Source organism: Candoia aspera, chromosome 1 (assembly GCF_035149785.1).
Source record: "Candoia aspera isolate rCanAsp1 chromosome 1, rCanAsp1.hap2, whole genome shotgun sequence".
Lineage (NCBI taxonomy): Eukaryota > Metazoa > Chordata > Lepidosauria > Squamata > Boidae > Candoia > Candoia aspera.
The window spans coordinates 213,247,012-213,264,805 of NC_086153.1; the positions used below are offsets into that span (position 1 = coordinate 213,247,012).

The 17,794-nt window shown below is 37.3% G+C and overlaps 1 protein-coding gene across 2 annotated transcripts in view; it reads left to right on the forward strand.

Moving 5' to 3' along the window:
• NCKAP5 (NCK associated protein 5) overlaps positions 1–17,794 on the forward strand; it is a 612,885-nt gene that overhangs the window by 355,440 nt on the left and 239,651 nt on the right. For both annotated transcript variants that reach the window (XM_063288715.1, XM_063288716.1), the window contains one exon: positions 11,743–11,833. In XM_063288715.1, coding sequence (XP_063144785.1) covers positions 11,743–11,833 — 91 coding nt within the window. The remainder of the gene's footprint in view (positions 1–11,742; positions 11,834–17,794) is intronic.

Genomic DNA, 17,794 nt, shown 5'->3' on the forward strand with positions numbered 1-17,794 from the left:
CCACCACCAAGCCCCTCATTCTGACTTTCCCAAACGTTGCTTGGCTCTGGATTCACTTCCAGCATGCTTTAGAAAATTCCTTGTCTGCCCACGCTTTGTTGAAGGCTGCAGCTTTGCTGGGCCCATTGTCAACACTCCAGACCAGATTATCCTCCCAGGTAAGTTGGGTTAAGGGTCTCTACTTCTCATTGGCAAAGAGGGTAAAAGTAGAACAGAATAAAGGTGCATTGAACGAAAAAGCACAGAAACTCATTTTCTTTAGTACACCTCAGTGAGTTCTAATGGTTTTCTGATTCAGTGTTAACATTCAGAAAATGTTATATTTATGTATTTTTTATATATCAGAACATGTAGCTATTCAGACAGTATTTCATTATGGACAGAGTTTTACAAGACAATTTGAAACAGAGAGAGAAAGTTTATTCTGCTGAAAGATGTATTATATATTTCCTTCAATGTAAATTATTCTCATGAGTTGACATTTAAACTTATGCTCATAAAATTATTTCCTTACAGAAATTGCTTTACTCAATGATGTGCAATATTCAGACATCTATTTAATTTTATTTACATTTCAATATATGGTACTCTTCTGGCTGTGCTCAGTAGAGTGCTGAGGTCTCAAACCTGCAACCCATGGGCCACAGGAAGCCCTCCAAGTCTTTTTAGGAACTTGCACCCCACATTGAGACAACCTCACAGCTCAGGCTGGGCCTCTTAACCCATGGATAGCACAGCTAGCAGAGTCCACACCATCAGTGCATCCTTGTTCCTGCCAACTTGGGCAGGGACAGTATTTCACTGCCTTCACATTGGGAGTCTGCTTTCCTTCTAGTCAGGTTTGCCAAAGTTTGTTGAAAGATACTGCATTGCTGCTGATTCCTGCCTCTGACCTCTGTTCCTGTGGTTCTATTATGCCCTGACTATTGGCTGCAGAATGGAACAAGGCCCTTAGTAATACTGGCTCAACTCTCCTATTCTGTTGTCCCCACATCCAACTGGGGTGGATAGAGGGAAGCCAATGGGGAGGGGGAATTGAAAAGTGGCAGGTATGTGGGAATATTTTCTTCTCCCATCCTGCTCCTGCTATGACTCCTAACTATCAGTAGCTTCCTCCCTCCCAGCAGTTAGCCCACCCCAGCTAAAGAAGGGGTACAGTTGGGGTACAGGAAGACAAGGCCATTTTTGCTCAGGGCCTCCTTCCTTTCTGCAGCTGAACTTGTTGCACGTCTCTTTATGTCTGTGGACACAATCCAGGCTTTTTCCTTAAAGTTCAGCTCTATAATTAAATACAGGACTGCTAACCCCCTAAAATTTGGAACACAGTGCGCTTTGCAGATAGAGTGGCTGTGTCAGATACCAGTATCTGGATCCCTCTATGGAATTGGATGACAGAAGGCTGTTTAATCCACTAGAGGCTTAAAGCAGCAGAATGAAAATGGTAGTGGTTATTTAGAGTAAATTAAAATAAAAAAATGCTTATTTTTTACTATCTGTACCTGAATTTATATATAAAACAAAATAATCAGATACAGCATTAATGTGTAGTATTTGGGGAGTCTTTATTAGAGTCCAGTTGCCCCAGTTGGGTTCTGCCATTGTTAAGCATGAAACCACTTTAGGAAAATAAACAGTGGCTTGTCACTTGAATGGAATGTAGTGTCTTTGCTGGTGTGGTCATTGCCACCATCATTACCTCCACCAGCACCAGAGAAGACCATTATGATGAGAATGTAGGCTTTTAGGGTGGAATATTGAGGTCTCTCCCCCTCCCCACCCCTCCAGCTATTTGAGGGCTTCCTGTCCCAAAATGGCAGAAAACAATACCATGTTTTTTCATCAATCATGGTAAAGTGAGCTTCAGGAGCCACAAATGTGGGTGGGGGATATATGTGGCCCTAGGACTGTTAGCTGCAACCTCTGTTGTAAATCATTCTGAGCTTTATGCCAGTTTCTTCATCTATTTTGGCTTCCTCAAAAAACAATTGGGGAGGAAAAAGCACTGTAGAAATACAAATAAAATAATTCATAGAAATATTAATTCTGGGATTCCTCAGCATATTTGTAGTATAGTAATGATCTCCCATTCTTCATTAATAGTAAAAATTTCTATTTTTTTTTTACTTTCAGATAATATATTTGAATATCATTCAGTATTATATGAGAATGTTTTCATTGTAAATGTACTTTCCTAGGATTAAAGACTTAGAATACTAAATACAGACTTCCTCATAGACATAGACAGCCTTATGACATAAGCACCAAGGCCTCGAATCCTTATTCCAACAGTTGTCAGCCTGATGCTTCTAGGAAGCTGAAAGACAGAGGTGTGAATGCTACAGTCCTCTATCAGTGTACAGGTAGTCCTCAGCTTATGTTGGTAATATGGACCGGAAATGCCATTGCTAAGCGACATGGTAATAAAGTGCGGTGTCACATGACCACATCACTTAGTGACAGCAATTCTGGCAGTCCTGGTTGCTGTCATTAAGCGAGGACTGCATGGGTCATTAAGTGAGACCTCACGTGATCGCGACTTCCAACTTCCTGCTGGCTTCCCCGTTGACTTTGCTTGTGGGAAGCCGGCAGGGAACATCAGAAATTGTGATCATGTGACTGTGGCTTGCTGTGACGTAATCACAAGCCTGGAACCAAGCGCCCAGATCACAATCACATGACTGTGGGGAAGCTGCAATGACCGTAAGTACGAGGGCCTATTGTAAGTACCATTTGTTCAACGTTGTCATTAACTTTGAACAGTTGCTGAACGAATGGTCGTAATCCAAGGACTACCTGTATTTTCAAGGATTCAAAGCATAATCTCTCAGAGCTTAGAATTTACATTTTGCTATGATAAATAGTAATTTTTGATAGACCAATCCTTCAGAAACAGGGGATATGACACAAATTTAATCATCAGAAAAGTATACATCTTTATTTATTTGTTTGTTTGTTGTTATTTTTAATTCCCATTTCAGTTAGTGAACTAAAAAAAAATCTGTACATGCCTTGATAGGAATAATTGAGTGCTACTAATACAGTTCTAATTGACACTTATAATAGTGATAATCAGAATATCTGATCAGAGCAAATAAAACTGATGGAAGTAGTTAAAGCATTACATGGTTAAATTTAAGGGATATGTGTCAAATAATAAAGGAGGTTACTCAGTGTACTTCTCTCCTGGCTGTGAAGTCTTAAAAAATTAAGTGTTTCCAAAATAAAGACCAATGACTGCAGATTTCATCCAATAAATAAGTAGCATGCCTTTTTTTTGTTCTGAACTATATACAAACAGACACATGTACAACACATACATTGTGCTGCAGATAACAAAAGTAAAGTCTCCTTTTAATCAGACTTGATTCATGGTGACTTCACAGACCCATCCAAGTAGCAGCAATATGGAAATGGTTTGACACTGCAGACATTGAATTTACTGCAGAGAGAGGGAGATACAAATCTGTGAGGCTGGATTTTGTTTCAGTTTTCTCATTTTCCCAATTATAATTTTTTTCCATCCCATTTCCACATCAATTTTATATTTCTTAAACACCCTACAAAATGAATATGATTTTTATGTGCCAGTTTCTTCCTTTCCACAGTTTCAGTATACACAACTTGAACATATTTTTAATTTCACAGCCTCAGAAATTATATTTTGATTTACCTGCAAGAATGCACTGTATATAATTTCATTAATATGTGTTCCAAATTAATTTTCTCCCGTTCCTAGGCATAAGCATTTATGATCATATAACTTGTTCATGCCTTTTACCTGGTTTTTTACTGTTTATGGAGGAATACCTGCTATCCTCTTTTATTACTACTTAGCAGTGTATTAAGATTGTGAAGCTGAATTACAGATGTGAAAGTCAGTATGCAGATTAAATTCACCTTTGACAGTAAAGGTAGTTGACAGAATTCTTAGAAATACTGTGACCTTGTTTTACTTGATTATTGTACCTTGAACATGAAGTAGTGACCAAGAAAACGATACTGAGTCATATGTGTATTTTTTTTCCTTAAAAGTCGATTGCCCTTTGGTCTCTTGAACATACTTCAAAGTAAGTGTTCCAATCTCACCTCTTCCCTAAGTTCACAGTTTAGCAACCTATGGCTGCTAATTTTATCCTTTGAAGTATATAAGAATTCAACTACAGAAAGATTTCTGGGGGAAAATGAAATTTTAAAAATGCCTTAAAATCCAAAATGGAAGGGGAAAAAAAAGACAAAAGGAAAAGAAAAATAATATGCCACAGCCTTAAAATGGCTTGAAGGGTCTCGCAAGGGATGCACAGGGGTATTGTGGAGACACATAATCAGAACCACAGATAATCAGATCTAGAAATTCCATTAAGTAAAGTAACTTCATTGCGAATGAAATCTCCTTTAGTTCAGGACCTGATTCTAACCCTTTGCATGCATTAGAGTAGAAAGCTGAGGCATGTGTGGAATGACATGGGCTTCTTTCTAAGAAATAAGATAGGCAAAAAATTAGGGCATCTGACAGCCAGGCTAATGTTAGGAAGAATGTACTAGAACTTACTGATAGGTCTTGAACTTTCTGATCGGCACGTGAACAAACCATTGAAGGCAGAATTGCCCCCACTAGTTCCCATCTCTCCATCCTCACATCACTTGTTGTCTGCTTCTTGTCTTCTTCCTTCTTTGGGCATGCATTCCTCGTCCCTTATAAGAGATTAAAAATTAAACCCTTGTCCAAAATCATCTATGGGGGTAGTCAGCCCCTGGCACTTGGCTACACAAGGGTATGTTCCACATGGCTATGAGGAATCTTCTGTGCTCTGCCTACTGGCTTTGTAATGGCAGTAGGATACCAGTGATTCTGAGTAAGGTGGCCTACTCCTAATCATTACTATTCTTCCCATAGTCATTAAATATATCAGTGGGCTAAGACATTGAAACCTTTAGACTATTTATGAACAGTGTCAAGTTAAATCAATTCTGCTTATGAAGTACAGCCTACAGTACCACTTCAGATTATCTGAAGCCTTGTAAGGTTGATTAGAAAAAAAGAAGAGTTTATAATTTGAAAATTAATGCAGTGGCTGCAAAGAGTTTTGTCCTACTGGTGTAATAATGCAAAACACTTGTAGTGAAAAAGAAACTCATTTTCAGGTAAACATTGTTAGAGACCCCTGCTAGGTATGTGATGTTACAAAATATGGCTTTAAAAATCCTTGTTTCCCTTCAGTTACATCATAGCACCAGCTTAAGAGGATAATGTTCAAATAGTACATTATTTAGACACTTTGGAATACATTTTCAAAGGTTAGCATGGGGTTTTAGCCATGGGACTCCCATTAGGCTCAATGGGAGCTTTATAGCTAAAAACCCCCACAGTGTCTGGAAAATGTATTTCTGACTGTGTTGAAGATAAATGCTATGTGCAAGTGGTTGAGACATGAGTAAATAAAGGATGGTGTAGCTCCCATTCTAGGGCTATCATTAAGACTAAGCCCTCCCTCACCTTAGCTCTCCTTACAAATCATCCTCTGCTGGATTCTCTGCCCTTTGTTCTCACCTTTTCGGAAGAGTAAATGTACTGAAACTTGCTGTGAATAACTAAAATGCTTTTGTGAATAAGTAGCGACTCTTTTCTTTCATCCAGTCCTGTGCCATAACCTTTTTAATAGCCTCATTAAAGTATTTTTTCTTGCCTTTGACCCTTTTATCTTTAATTCAGATATCTCCTTTATTCTGCTTTCTGAAAAACTTTGTTTCTACGTTTTTCTTTCTTGCACTGTACACAAAACTCAATTTATTACCTCAATTCATGAATATTCCTTTCTTCAGTTACTTTTCAGAATAGAATTGGAGTGTTTCAACAGTGTATCAATAGAATGTGTATACTCCTTTTTTTTCTTTTTTCTTTTTTACTATGAAAAACCATTTTGCTTGATTTAAAGGATATTTCTGTTTTGGAAAATCCAGACTTCATAGATAACGTTTGCTTCAGGAATCAGAATTTAGAGAACATATTTGAGAATATGCATCTCCACTGCTGGCCTGTTCCATACCTTTAAGATCTGGTCACTTAGAACAACACTGGGGAACCCGTGATCCTTCATATACTTCATATAATTCCTACATAGCCAACATAGCCAGTGATGAGGGACTACCTATTCTTTACCAAACAACTAAAGATAGGTGTAAAACGAGTGCTAATTACTGAAACTGTAAAGTGATAAAGACATTGGATTGGGACCAGGGAAGCCAAATGCAACTCCTTGCTCAACAATGGAATTTTTTAGTTATCGCTGAATCAGCTATTGGTAAACTTTTCACACTCTGGGCATAACCTCACAAATTTAATTTAGTTATATTTATCTGAAAGATGTTCATTTTCTTGATTTTCTGGGAAATTTTAGATTTATGTACTTCATTATGTTCAATTTGATCTCAAAAGAACATCAACCAATGTTTCCATTAGTGCTATATCCAGCATGAGCATTTTAAAACCCATAACTCAATTTTTTAAATAATGTTGTTCCATCAGATATTTTTGCGAGCAAATACTGAACCACTTTCACAACACCCATTAACTTCAGTATCCTTTACTTTGACATCTATGCTTGTATAATTTATATTAATCCTAGAATTCTAGAGTGAATTCAACCATTACAGCCAAATTCATTTTGGTTATGCTTTTATTGCCTTAGTTTTAATTCTGAGTGACAGAAGAGTGACTATGTCAGTAGAATCATGTTATTTATTATTAATTTTTATTATTTCACTTAATATGACACCTTTGTCTCCTTAGAGCAGTGTTTCACAAATAACTTAAATACTTAAACCAGTTTAATAATTAATAAGAAATAATAAATTAGCGATTTAAATAATTTAAGACAGCTAAACCCCAGTTAAGGACAGCAGCTAAAATAATCATCAGACCACTTCAAAAGGTTTGACTAATGATCTTGACTCCTCTCCAAAAGGCCTATCAAGTAGACCGGGTAAACTGTATTCTTCATTACTTCTTCAACTGTGTATTCATAATTTAAAATCTTTTGGGGCCTGTGGAAAGGACATGCACATGGCATGCAGATGATCACTGATGGACTTCTATTCTTTACTAATATAGTCAGAATGTTTTCTTACAGTACAGCTGATTCAGTACACGAAGGAGTAGAACTCATTAAAATTGTTCTAAACTGATTACATTGTATACATTTTTCATTTGACCATTATCTTAATTGCTTAATGGGAAAATCCCGATTGTTCACATGATTGCATACCTCTAAAGTATACAACTGTTTGCCAATAATAACTGGTGCTTAATCAGTGAAGGATTAAGTTGCTATGACTTTTTCTATACCATTCTATACTCTGTTTACCTATTATACAAAATATGAAAACATATAAAATTACATTTGTTTAATTGTGGAGCAAAGAACTATTTGTGACCGATTGTCTTTGCCTCTTTTTTTGTCTTTGCTCATAGTTCTATTTCACAAATATTAGCTTCTTTGTGGTTTATATGAAGTAAAGACTTCATTTTGCTGAAATAATATTCACTGGCGTAACTTAGAGATTGAGGCCAGGTGCGTTAGCAGATACATGCACCCGTTCTTTTGACTTTGGCTGAATGTGACTACTGAAAAATCTGTCTCATGATTTTAAAACTCCTAGAAATCTTTTAGTACAAAAGGCAAAAAAGATGACAATTCTGGAAGGGGCTGTGATGCTAGTTAGGGAACCGATTCTGTAAACTCTCTGATTTCATCCATTCTAGAAATCATCATCATCATCATTGCTTCATTTGTCAATGCAAATACTATTGGGCTGGATGGACAAATCTGACATAATACAGATTTCTGTGTTCCCCCCAGATACAGTGCTAGTTCCAAACACATCCAGCGTCTTAAACTCTCTGGATGGAAGATCACCTGGAAAAGTTCCTCTTCATTTTCAGAGAAGAATATGGATAATATTTAATTGTCACAGCAGTGAGGGTTTATGGCTTGCTTCTATTGTAGGCACAAGGATAAAAGGAGAGACAGAATAATAACTAATTATGTAGAAAATTAATTATTTTATTTTATATATGTATATACCTAGATGAGGATAGCACCCTACAACTTTTAAACTAACACCCTAATTCACTGCAAAATCACCACTGTAGATATACACATTTCTTTTCTAAAAATAACAGCAATAAATGCTCATTTAGTTTTCCATTATAACAGTTGAAACAAATTACTGGGATTAGTTGATTACATGGTATGTTTTGATTTGTCTCTAAAAATACCGCTTTGCACATTTAACAATGAAAGCAGTAGTCTGAGGTTTCATCAGTCTCAATATATGCGGTAGAAAATTGGTTTCCGGATTACTTTTTTAAAAATGTAGAGCCATCATATTTTTCTACTGACCAAAAGAGCACATAAGATACATTCTTCCGAGAGTTAAACACCTGCATTGGTGTGTCTGTGTGTTTCTGTGTATGAATGTATTTTGAGTATTTCACATCAACTTTATATTAATTCAAGTGGTCATAATATTTTCTTTGTGGGAAGCTAAATCTTGCTTCTCATTTAGATTATTGGAAATAAAGGGAAAGGAAGGGTTGAAGCTATTTTGCACATGGCATAGCTTGATGGGAGTGCCAGTGTATATTCATTTCAGTAATGCGTGTGACTACTTACTGGTTTCTATTTGCATAGAGATAACATTTCTATGAACTAATTGTTCCACATGACTGTTATGCATGCAACTGCTGTGATTTCCACAATGTCAATAACACTTTTTTTGAAGCTGCTACCATCTCAGTGACTTTCTGAATCACACACATACAAATGTGTTGATTCATATAAATGGTGGCTTAGCAGGACAGCTCATCTACCAGTTTGGCAAGATGATTGTGGTGGTGGCTGCTGCTGTTTTCTTTCTTGCTCCTTTTCAGTGTGCTGGAGAATTAGCCAGGAAAGTGTACTTAAGGCAAGTTTGTGGAGTCATGTGTAGATGCCTTATTTTATGGGTGATACAGTTGGGAAGAAAAAGATTTGGAATAAAGATTAAGTTCAATATATAAGTTGAAATTATTCCAATCTGCTGCGGAGAAAGACCTCCTGTCTTAGCTGAACATTATACTTGGTTTGTTCCCATTTTGTCAGAAGACAGAATGACTGTATCAGGTACCTTTTGGCAAATGGAAGGCAGGCAGATCAAATAAATAATCATACTAAAAATAACAATTGTTACTGGATGTCTGAATAGAAAGAATTTCTTGGAAAGCTTACTTAGGAAACAGCATAAATGCTGACCTTAGCATAAAAGACTAAATAAACTGCTATTATAATCAAAGAAATAACTGTACAGTAATGAATCCCGAATGGATTGGTGGACTAGTTTGTGTAATTACAAAGAAGATCATATATTGGGAACATAACACTGGAAGTTCTCTTTGCGCTCTTTTTTGCCCTGCTTGTGAGCTTCCAGATTCATCTTTCTTTAAACATAGTGATAGAATAAATGGTTTGTGGTCTGATCAAGTAAGGTAGTTCTGAGGTCCTTAGCTCTTTGCCAAAATGTAGAAATTTTGTAGAAAATTATATTGAATGCCAAAGTGCACTACTGAACAAACAGTTTAATTTGTATTAATAGCCCGAGATTCAAATCCTTGCTCATAGTCTTATTAATCAAAAGCCTTCTTGTGAGGATAAACTCTGATTTTTTATTCTGTATAATAAACAAGAAATAGAAGGAGGCACATATAAAAGGAGTGTTTCTTGTTTTTTAATTCCTAAGAATTGAAATGATGCAACGTAGTGTGAAATTGATGATATTTGGCTTTGCCACAACCTAACCTCAGGCCTGGGAGCAAAGTCATGTTTTTAAAGACTTGTAGAACCCTTGCAGAGTGAGAGCCGTATGAATCTCCAGGAGATGCTGTTTCAGAGGGCAGGTGCTGTGACAGAGAAGGCATGCTTCTGGTGACCCACTAGATGACACTGTTTAATATAAAGGTGTGGACAGTCAGGGAGATGACCTTGAGAGAAATAGACAAGAACCATTATATAAGCAAAGAAGCATTCCTAAGTCCTGGGTAAGAAGATAGTATTCAAAGAGAGTATTCAGGCAGGCTCCTCCCTGATTCACCTGGATATAAGAGAAGGGAGGTAAAGCACAATTAGGCTTGCCAGATTCTGTTATTATAGGTTATCTCAATAAAGTATAGTTTTAGTCTTCCTGTGGATTCTGTTTCCTGCTCTTGTCTCCCTCAAATGGCTGACAAGAAACCATGGAAGACAGGAGGTCTCTCAGATAACCAAGCTCTATGCCATGAAGGACTTTATAGGTGGCAACCAGCACCATGACTTGTATTCTGAAGCCAGCAACCAATGCAGCTCATGGAGTAGTGATGATACATGGGCGTATTGAGATATGTCCATTACTGCCCATGCCACTGCATTTTAAACCAGATGTAACTTCTGGATGGTCTTCAAGGGCAGCCCCATGTAGAAAGCATTGTGAGGTGACTAAGGCATGAGTGACCATCTGAAGGGTCTTCAAATCCAGGAATGGGCACAATTGGTACACAAGATGGACATGTGCAAAGGCCCTCCTGGCCAGAGATGCTACCTGCTCTTTGAGCAGTAGCTGTGAGTCCAGGAGAACCCCTAGGTTACACACCAGTCTTGAATGGGGAAATGCAACCACTACTATGGCCAAAGGTGAAAAATTCCCAGATCCAGAGGGCCCAAATAGTCACTTGGCCTGGAGTCTGAGTCTGTTCCTCCCAGTCCAGATCCTCACAGCCTCTAGACCCTCACACCCTCCAGATACTGGGTCAGGATATTGACAGCATTGACAGCTAATAGCAGATGCAATAAGGATGAAGAAATAACAGTGTTTCACTACTCTTATCTCCAGAATGGAATCCTGGATGTGGGCTTTTACCCATGTTTAATCAGATTTGCTTTTCATCTTCTCCATCAACTCCCTATGAGTTTCTTCTGGTGCTTCATTATCCAGAGCTCCTTGGAGGTGCACCCCAGATTTGGTGGACAGGGAGAGGCTATATAGGAGCTGTGTGGTCCAGAGCCTCTGTCACATGCATGTTCCAGGCTGCAAACAAGGCCTAGGTTGAACTGTGCACTAGATCCTCACAGAAAACCCCAAGCTCCCTTTGGAACCCAATTGGCTGCATCAGTCACCTGCACCTGGAAGGCAGTTAGAGAGTGATCTGTCCACGGCAATCGACTAGTGGTATCCTTCAATATCAGATCATGTTGCAAGTGCTCTGAGACAAAAACTAGATCTAATGCATGACTATGCAAGGGACATGCCCATTAATTTGCAAAAAAACACCCAGAGTCCCTCCTTTGGGGGGAGACGGGCAGTGATAGAAATTTCATAAATCAATCAATCAATCCAGATGGAAATTTGTATCTGAATTCCACTAAATGAGTGTCTATTAAATTAAGGTTTCACTTGTACTCAAATAACAAATTTTAATTGTTGCTAAAATCTTTTTCTCTAAGTCTAGAGAAGTCTTAAGGCAGGATTATTAAGCATAGGCAATACAGATATATTAAATGTTGAATTCTTTCTTGGTGATATTTATTTACCTGTACATAAATAAACATGAAATATTCTTTTCAGCATAGTGATTAAGAAATATTAGTTTGAATTATATTTGTATGATGAGATATGTTATAGCTTCTGTACTTTCATTAATATCTCTTTCCCCCCTTCTTCTTTTTCTTGTTCCAGAATGGAAGAAACAGTGAGGAACCTACTACAAAGTCAAGGATTATCTGAGCCAAATGGAAAAGAACCTGTGACCATATTAAAATCATATCAGGTAATAATTTTCATAACCCCATTTGCAATCTCTTAATAACTGGCGTGGTAATTAGAAGATGAAATTTGAGTAAACATAGTTGATTTAAAAGTTGCTAAAAGTTATGTCTTCTGAATAAGAGACATGCTGTCAAATATGTATATGTATTTGAAGCAGAAAGTATTTCTGAGAAGAAGAAAATTCAGGAAACAAGCTACATACTAGCTTTGGAACCAGAAACTCTAAAGGAGAAGTGCAGTAAAAATAATCAATGGAGAATGTGATTAAAAATGACATTTAAGTTTCTGAAAAGTGCATGGAGCTATCACAGATTTCCCATGCATTGAGTCTGCATGGCAATAAGAATTATCTGAAACATATGGAAAAGAGAGGAAGAGAGTTGGGAAGACAGGTAACAACATTGCAGGTTGATTGATGGATACAATTTAATGCTAGGCGAATATAGATGGCGAACCCATTTGCTCCCCACTGCAGTTTTTTTTTTTATGCTTTGCATATGTGTAAATGTAGGTAAATTGTGTAAGTATATGGGTTACATATGCATGCACATTTACTTTGTGTGTGTCCATGTTGTGGATATTACCCATGTCTGCATATGTGCATATGGGTGGACGCTGAAGATACTTTGTGCACTTAGGCAAGCACATCTAGTGCTTGTTTTCCAATGCATACAAGTGGCATATCTCTGTATATGGACTTGAAGTGCCTGCATACATGGACTTGTGTAGATGCATATTTGTGCAGAAGCTTTTGAGAAAATGCTTAATCATGTCATCAGAATGATCGTATTGATTAATTGATGAGGTCATGTATTAAAACCCTGTTTGATTAAATAAGTAACCCTTATTAACTGGGCAGCAGATTTTAATGTGCATAGCCATTAAAATTACATTATGTGCTTAGGAATTTCATTCCTTTTCTTACTTCATAAAGAATGACTCTTCTATGATATGTTTATGACCTGTTATCTTATAAACGATGGTGAGGGTTCTTTGCTAATATTTACATTTAATTTACTGCAAATTCATATATGTATTACTTAAAAACGATACATGCCTTTATTTATCATCAGTCCCATAGTATTAATCAATTGACATAACTTAGGCTACAGAACTACTTTTTAAAAGTACTAATACTTTTATCTTTCATGCATAAGAAGACAGTGTGTGAATCGTGCCATTATCTTTAAAGTTGTATTTGCCACTGGTAAAGTATTATATTAAAAAAAATGAAGGTTGGTAAAAAGTAATTCAGGAAGAAATGAGAAAATAATATTGAGAATAATTATTTTGATTATTGTACTGTGAGGGCAATGAAACAATTCTGTATTGCCAGGGACCAAGGCAAGTTGTTTTTACTTTGTGCAATGTGTTCAAGGTAATATCTGGGTAATCATAAAAGGCCCTTCTTTGCAGTAAACACTTTTGATCTGTTGACCACTGCCTGCATATTTGTCTTTTCTTTCTTAAACCTAATTATTGTTTAAGGATGTGTTAGACAGCTCTGATTACAATATCAATATGCCTGTCTCCAGAATAAATACTGGGGTAATGAACTTTAATTGTTGCCCAATACTCATGTCAATGGAATAGTAATCAGGGGAATAGCAACACATACATGCATTACTGTTAAATTGGCAAGACCTTTTTTTTTTTCCAAGACAGAGGTAGTTTATCCTCTACCTTTCTTTTATATAAAATATTTTTAATATCATACTGACACAAAGATACTATGCTTAGTTTTACTAATTTGGTTTATCACCATACTCAAGAATAAAATAAACAAAAATCAATTTGTACATGACATATTCAGGGTAGTTCAACAACCATTTTCCAGATCTGCTTTTTTTTTTAAATAGTACCAGATATTGGCTACTTGAAATGGCTCTGGAATATATGGTTAAAACCATATTGCTAAATGGTGGGATCAGGATGGAATGAGTACAGTCCGTAAGTCCAAATGGGAAAGTATGGTGTCAGCCACGTCATGATGCAAACTCTTGGTGTCATTGTGTGGTACACAGCACCTCCATGACTACTGCATACTGCAACATACCAATAGCATACAGTTCTCAATAATTCATCTTGCTTGTTGCTGGGGTATATGTCTGTCTGTCTGTTTGGGGACATAAGAGAAGGGTCCACAAATTATGCCCAGTTTTAGTTGCCAAAAAATATTTCTACCAGTCAGAAAAAAACACAATAAAAATCTCAGAACATATGCAGAGTGCCTTTCCTTTTCCACTAAGTGAGTAGCACCCACTCTGTCCATCAAAGCTAAGGGAAATGTGTAATAGCATAGTTTTATTTATTTATATGGTTAGCACAGCAACTTCGAAACCAGTTTTCTGTGGTTTCTCACAACATGAAAGTACTGCTTTGTGGGGTAGTGCAGGGCTCAACTCTCTCCCCACTCCTTTTTAACCTCTGCTGAGAGAGGTTATTCTTCAGTATGGGATGATACATCTCTATCCTGGGCTGTCCAAATGATACTGTTGAAGTGCTCTCCCAGTGCCTGGAGGCACTATGTGTCTGTATAGGGAGGAACTGGGTTCAGCTGAATCCTGACAAGATTGAGTGACTGTGATTTTTAGGGCCTCCTGTAGGTAGTGATTTTCCAGCATTAACTTGGCATGAGGTCACATTCCCCCAAACAGGGTTGGTGTGCAATCTGGGGGTCCTCCTGAACTCACAGCTCCTGCTCAGGGAGCAAGTGGCAGCCATGGCCAGGAGAGCCTTCACACAAATACATTTTGTGTGCCAGTTGCACCCATTCCCCGATCAGAAGGTGCAACTCATAGTCACTCACACCTTTGTCACCTCCCACTTGGAACATGCTGTACATGGGGCTTCCCTTGAAGAACATTCAGAAGCTTCAGCTGGTTCAGAGTGCAGTGATACAGATAGTGGGTGCACCATAATACATCCATGTAATACAGCTGCTTTGTGAGTTCCACTGGCTCTCAGAAGGTTTCTAGGTACAATTCAAGGTGCTGGTTGTCACCTTTGAAGCCTATATGGCATTGGACCAGGTTACTTTTGGGACTGCCTATCCCCATTGGTTTCTGCTCATCTCACCAGATCTGGCAGAGTGGGCATGCTCCAGGTCCCCTGGGTGAGGCAGTGTCATCTGGTGGACCTTAGGAAGCATGCCTTCTCTGTCATGGCCTGCCCTATGGAACAGCCTCCCCACAAAAGATATAGACAGCATCTATTCTGTTGGCCCTTCAGAAGGCTGTGAAGATATGGCCCTTCCCCTGGGTGTTGGGACCAGGATGTGAATTAACTTGAACTCTGTTGTGTGTATGTGTTGATTTGGGTTTTGTATGACTTTTTAAAATGGATGTTTATTTGTTGTTCACTGCCCAAAGTCTCTTTGGGTGGATAGATGGGCGACCAAAGACATTTGATAAATAAATAGATAAATAAATAAGCAAGCAAACATTCTGTAACAATTAAAATGTATATTAAAACCCAATAAACGAAATAACATTAAAACAATAAAAGCAGCAGCCTGAATAAAATGTTTCTATCTAAACAGCAACATTCTGCAAACCAACACATTGTCTATATTGATTTAAATGCCTAAAAAAGTAAGAACATCTCTGCCTGGCACTGAAAAGAAAACAAAATTGGTATCAGGTGTATCTCAGGCCCACACCCAGAGAGTTATTTATTGCCCTCAGCTTGGGAGACACAAATGTTAAAATGACTCTATTTTCCTAATATGCCCAGAAGCATTTGTTTTTAAAACCGAATGTTTTTTTTCTTTCCTTTTGACTCTACTGCAGATTTTTCCCAATGTAGCAACTCTCTTTCACAATCCAGTTCCCTTAATTTTTTGCTTTACTTTTTTAATCAGCGTGCAAAGAAAATAGCAAATAAAATTCTTTTTGCCTGATGTAAAATGGCTACCAATTGAGGAAAAAAAAGCTCTATGCAACTGGAATTTGGAAATGTAGATCAGGTTACAGAGGGATATCCAAATAGAGCTAAATCAGGAGCTAAAACAGAGAAAACAGAGAAATTGCTTTCTATTTGTGTCATGTCAACTTTCCTCTGCCCCTTGCTCTCTAATGTTCTTCTCTGGTGTGGCCATGGCTCTTGGGCAGCCTTTCTCAACCTTTTGACCCTGGAGGAACCCGTGAAATATTTTTCAGGCCTCAGGGAACCCCTGCACATTCAGGCTCAAATATAGGTCAGAAGTTAAAAAATTACTATATTCGTTTCATGTGTAGGCTTGCATATATGCATTGACAGTGTTCTTAAACTAAAAATAAAGAATGAAACTTACCTCTTTAATGTGAAGTTGCCTGAATTTGAAATAATTTTCAAAATAAATAGTGATCTCCCAGGAAACCCCTAATGACCTCTTGCAGAACCCTGGGATTTCTTGAAACCCTGCTCTAGGGGAAGCAGCAACTATTGTCTTACTCTGAGAGCATTTGCAACCTTGTTCTAGTACATATTTCCCCTGTTAAATTGGACCCACCACACACTTTAGCCTTCTTTCTAACATATCCCCACCTGAAATATAAAGACAATAGTAAAAAACAGGGTACAGTGAAAATGTGTTTATTGAAAACTCTTTGATGCTCCATTATGAACTTGAAAAATGTCTTTTTTGGGGGGGAGAAAGGTTTGATGTAATATGCAGTTTTCTGATTAAAGCTTCAAGTGAAAATGGAAGGCAAATAAATCAGCTTGCTCTTAGGTTTGAATTCACAAAGTGTACACATTCAGTTGCCAAAATACATGGAAGCAAAAAATTGTTAATTTGCATACCAGTGCTTCATAATTATAACTGTTGGGCCCAATGACCTTGAATGTAGATTGGAAGATAAAATAGATTTATATTTGCAAATAAATATACAAGAAAAATATAAACAGGAATTAAGGGGAGACCGTAACTACAGATTCATGTAATATTTCATTGCTGAAGAAATATTGAGAAGCAGAAACTAGGTGGAAGTGCCTAAGGGTACTTTGAAAGTTGGCATCTTGCATTAGTGAAACTGGATAAATCTAAATTGAATTAGCTCTTAAGTACCAGATGCTGCACTAGTGCTGAGTTATACAGTAGACCTTTAAGGACAGGCTTCTACAACTTGAAGCTCTCCAGATATGTAAAGACTTCATCTCACAAAATTCCCAGCCAACATAATAAGAATTGACTTATCTTTCAAAACATACAGGTTACATCAAAGATAACTGAGAAACAGCTGAACAAAAATATTTATATGGACAACCTCTCTGGCCTGGGAATGAAATCTGGCTCCCAAGCAATTTTTTATACCTCCTTAAAGCCCCACAGACTATACTAACAAAAGCTAAGAAATTCAAACAAACAAATAAATGAATAAGTTAGTTTACGACAGTGATAAAATAATTGGAAGGCATATAACATCAGTGGTGAAGCCTCTTTTTAAAACCTCTTTTCTTTTTCTTTTCTAAATTGTGGGAGTGTGAAGCCTCAGGGGGACAACCCTTTCCCATTTCCACCCTGAAAAAGATTTCTAACTTTCTAAAAATAGCCTGAGATTTTAACAGTGTCATTTCAAGTAGGAGTAAGTTTTTAAGGGTAGAAATTAAAATAGTTCCCCTCTCAATTGAATTTTGGCAGTGTGGTCTTGGGATGGTAGGTACAAGCCGTGGATTGTGGGTTGCCCGCATCTGCTCTAGAATATACAATCTAACCTTTATTTTGCCTATAAGATGTATGTTTCTGGGAATTCAAATGTCACTAGTGAACTCCTAAATTTTGGCATTCCAAAAATCATGAAGAACTGAAGTATGAGACAGAAAAGATATAAATGTAAGATATATACAAAAAAACCTTTTAAAATTTCAGAAGTTCATATATGGTATAGCATCAGCTCCAAGTGATGAGTACTTATGATTGCATTTTATTGATGTAAGTCATGTATTTTATTCTCCCAAAAGATGTTAAGAGGCATAAATC